The sequence below is a fragment of the Amphimedon queenslandica genome, unplaced genomic scaffold, assembly GCF_000090795.2.
Source record: "Amphimedon queenslandica unplaced genomic scaffold, v1.1 AMPQUscaffold_12166, whole genome shotgun sequence".
Taxonomy (NCBI): domain Eukaryota; kingdom Metazoa; phylum Porifera; class Demospongiae; order Haplosclerida; family Niphatidae; genus Amphimedon; species Amphimedon queenslandica.
Genome location: NW_003547595.1, coordinates 7,254 through 9,971, shown reverse-complemented (window position 1 = coordinate 9,971; position 2,718 = coordinate 7,254). Strand labels below are relative to the sequence as shown.

General features: G+C 37.3%; 1 protein-coding gene and 1 long non-coding RNA gene across 2 annotated transcripts in view; one reads left to right on the top strand and one right to left on the bottom strand.

Moving 5' to 3' along the window:
- Positions 1-658: 658 nt before the first annotated feature.
- LOC109588315 (uncharacterized) lies at positions 659-1,406 on the bottom strand. The gene is made up of 2 exons (XR_002188072.1): positions 1,314-1,406; positions 659-1,263 (listed from the first exon to the last, which is right to left on the bottom strand). It is a non-coding gene; the product is annotated as an uncharacterized LOC109588315 (long non-coding RNA).
- Positions 1,407-2,097: 691 nt separating this feature from the next.
- Positions 2,098-2,718, top strand: part of LOC100637857 (uncharacterized) — a 2,335-nt gene continuing 1,714 nt past the window's right edge. The window contains exon 1 of the mRNA XM_020004489.1: positions 2,098-2,492. Coding sequence (XP_019860048.1) covers positions 2,121-2,492 — 372 coding nt within the window. The 5' untranslated portion in view covers positions 2,098-2,120. The remainder of the gene's footprint in view (positions 2,493-2,718) is intronic.

The window sequence follows — 2,718 nt, the reverse complement described above, 5'->3', positions numbered from 1 at the left end:
TAATTAAATTCATTGTTTCTCATCCATAAGGCGGCCGGGCGGGTGGGCAGTTAGTTATAGTTATTCTACCATGCCTATTTGCAATTGACCAATCAGATTGCGTCATACGAGGTAAATATAATCGCTTATTTACCTCGCCGAGGTAAATATAGCCAACTTATTAAAGTCTCCAAACAGGTTTTCTTAGTTATTTACCTCGCGGACAGCCCGGGAGCAAACAGGTTTCTAATTATTTACTTCGAAGCATAGCTATGGCGTCTGGAGTAATCATTTTAGCAGAGAAAGCAGCAAAGAACATCGAAAAGAAAGAAATAGAGCCTCAAAAGCATTGGGCCATGTGATAAACTTATTAATGGGTGGAGTAGTATTGGAAAGGCGTGTTCTGGGCATGTTTTACTGTACACACATGGTGCGAGTGGAGAAGAGATTTTCCCATTTCTTTTAAGAAGATACAAAGAAGTAAAGAGGCTTTGTGCTTTTATAAAGTCTTGCTAATCATGGGCAGTTTCTTAGCTATAGATATGGCATGGTAGAAGTCTGTTATACACCTCGGTCTCGGTTGCTATGGGTTTATTTACCTCGGGACTGCGTCCCTCGGTAAATAAATCCCATAGAAACCTCGACCTCGGTGTATAACCTATACTTAGTTATAATCAAAATTTTTAATAATGAATTTTAAAAATTTAATGAACTAAAATTTTTTTGGATCAAAAAGTGAGTGTGTAAAGTAAGATGCATAATGCAGAGAGCAACTTAATTCACTGAAGTAGTGCAGGTTAAAATTACTCCACTGTGCAGATCAATCCATCTACTTGTTGCATACTCAAGCAATAAATTGATGTTTTCCTATGCTTTAATTCTCGCTTTTTATAACCATTAAAAGGTGAAAATAAATCAGGAATACAACAACTACAACTAGAAAAGACACTGTGATGTCCGTCAATACTACCACAGGGTATTACATAGATCCATGACAAAAGGCTAACTGAGACGTCGTGCATCTTCTTCCAGTGATTGCTCTGTAATCCATACTTCACTATTACTAATTATCATTTGTACTTCGAACTTTATAAAACATCCAAATACACTACACACACCATTAACAGAGTGGCCCATTTCAACGACATTAAGTACATCTCTTGATTGACCAACAGATACTTTTACAAGAGAAGACCTTGTAAGGTATGTAGATGGTGTGATAGTAGAAACAGCTCCACTCTTGATATGGTGAAACAGTGCTGAAAATGATACGTCTTCTTCTTGCTAAAAGAAGGGCCATATTGATTACTACAACAAGAAATTAACGAACTTACTTGTATAATAGTCCAAGGGACAATAGTGATTTCGTTACAGACAGTAATACTTAAATACATGACAGAAACCAATAGAAGCAGTACAAGTAGGGAAACTCTCTTCATGTATATAATCCCACACCTACATGTAACATAAAATAACATGCAGTCACCATGCAGTAATAAATCATGCATACTTTTGATAGTAACCGATTTCCCAGTTCCCACAGTAGACTAGCTCTAGTCTGCTCACCAAACTGGCAAGATGCCTTTTATAGAACAATTCTTCTGTGCTTAGATGAACCTCAGCAAGGTGTTGCAGTGTCAAGGAACTCTTAAGACCCAACAGCCACCGTGTCAGTGGACTCTGAGCATGGAGAGAGCCAGGAGATAATGACGACGAAACAGCCACACAGTACAGTACAGAGCTGCCTAGGGTACACGTGGGTGATAAATATTTGTCATGCGCAACAATTTACGGTGCGGGCGGGGATGAGAAACAATAAATATATTCATAGTGGCCTTACTTTCATCTGCATCTGCAATTTTGCTAGTTGAAATAAAACACTGTATGAACACTGTTTTATTTGAGGAAACAAAATTGCTTGCAGATCAAAGTAACCATTATAATGTTGCTTTTAACTTATATATACCTGATGCCATCATGACATTTATGACATTCTTGCACAGTGCACTATAGTACTATACATATTCAGCATGACACATTTTACCCAAATATGGTAATCTCATTATTCAGTATTCATAACTGTCAGGTGATTATTACTTTTTTCCTTGTAGTACCAGTCACATGTTAATCAATGTCCTAAGATGATTGTTACATGTCCTCTCAAAGATCACGGGTGCAAGGAGACAGAGGAGATGTCACGGGAAGAATGCATTGAGCATGTTGCATCAAAAGAAGGAATCTATCCTCACCTTTTGATAATTGCTAACAAGTTATTTTTAATCAGAAGTCTACTAATAAGTTCTATTGATGCTAAAGAGGAAGATAGGAGAAATTACGTTGAGAGTGATCGAGGCTATGAATCACTGCCTAAAGTTCGTTCTGCTTCACCAAAGGCAATCAAGAGATACGTCAGCACTGATGGACTAGACCCTAGTGGAAATGAGTTTGGATTCTTGGAAGATGGAGTAGACCCAAATGAACCAGGATCTCACTTCATTTACAATTCACTTGAGGTTGGTATATGAACTGTAATGTCGTACAGTACCAAATTTTTAGTGGCTGTAAATTATGGGTTTCACAATTTTTTGAAGATTTGGAAAATGAGGCTAATTGACTAATTTATTTATGAGGTTTATGGCCCTCGAAATTTTGTATACTGTAAATTTTGGGTCTCTTTAACCTTTCTACATACATGTATGTTTGCCAAAACATTTACCATGTAGCTAGAATTTTCTGTGG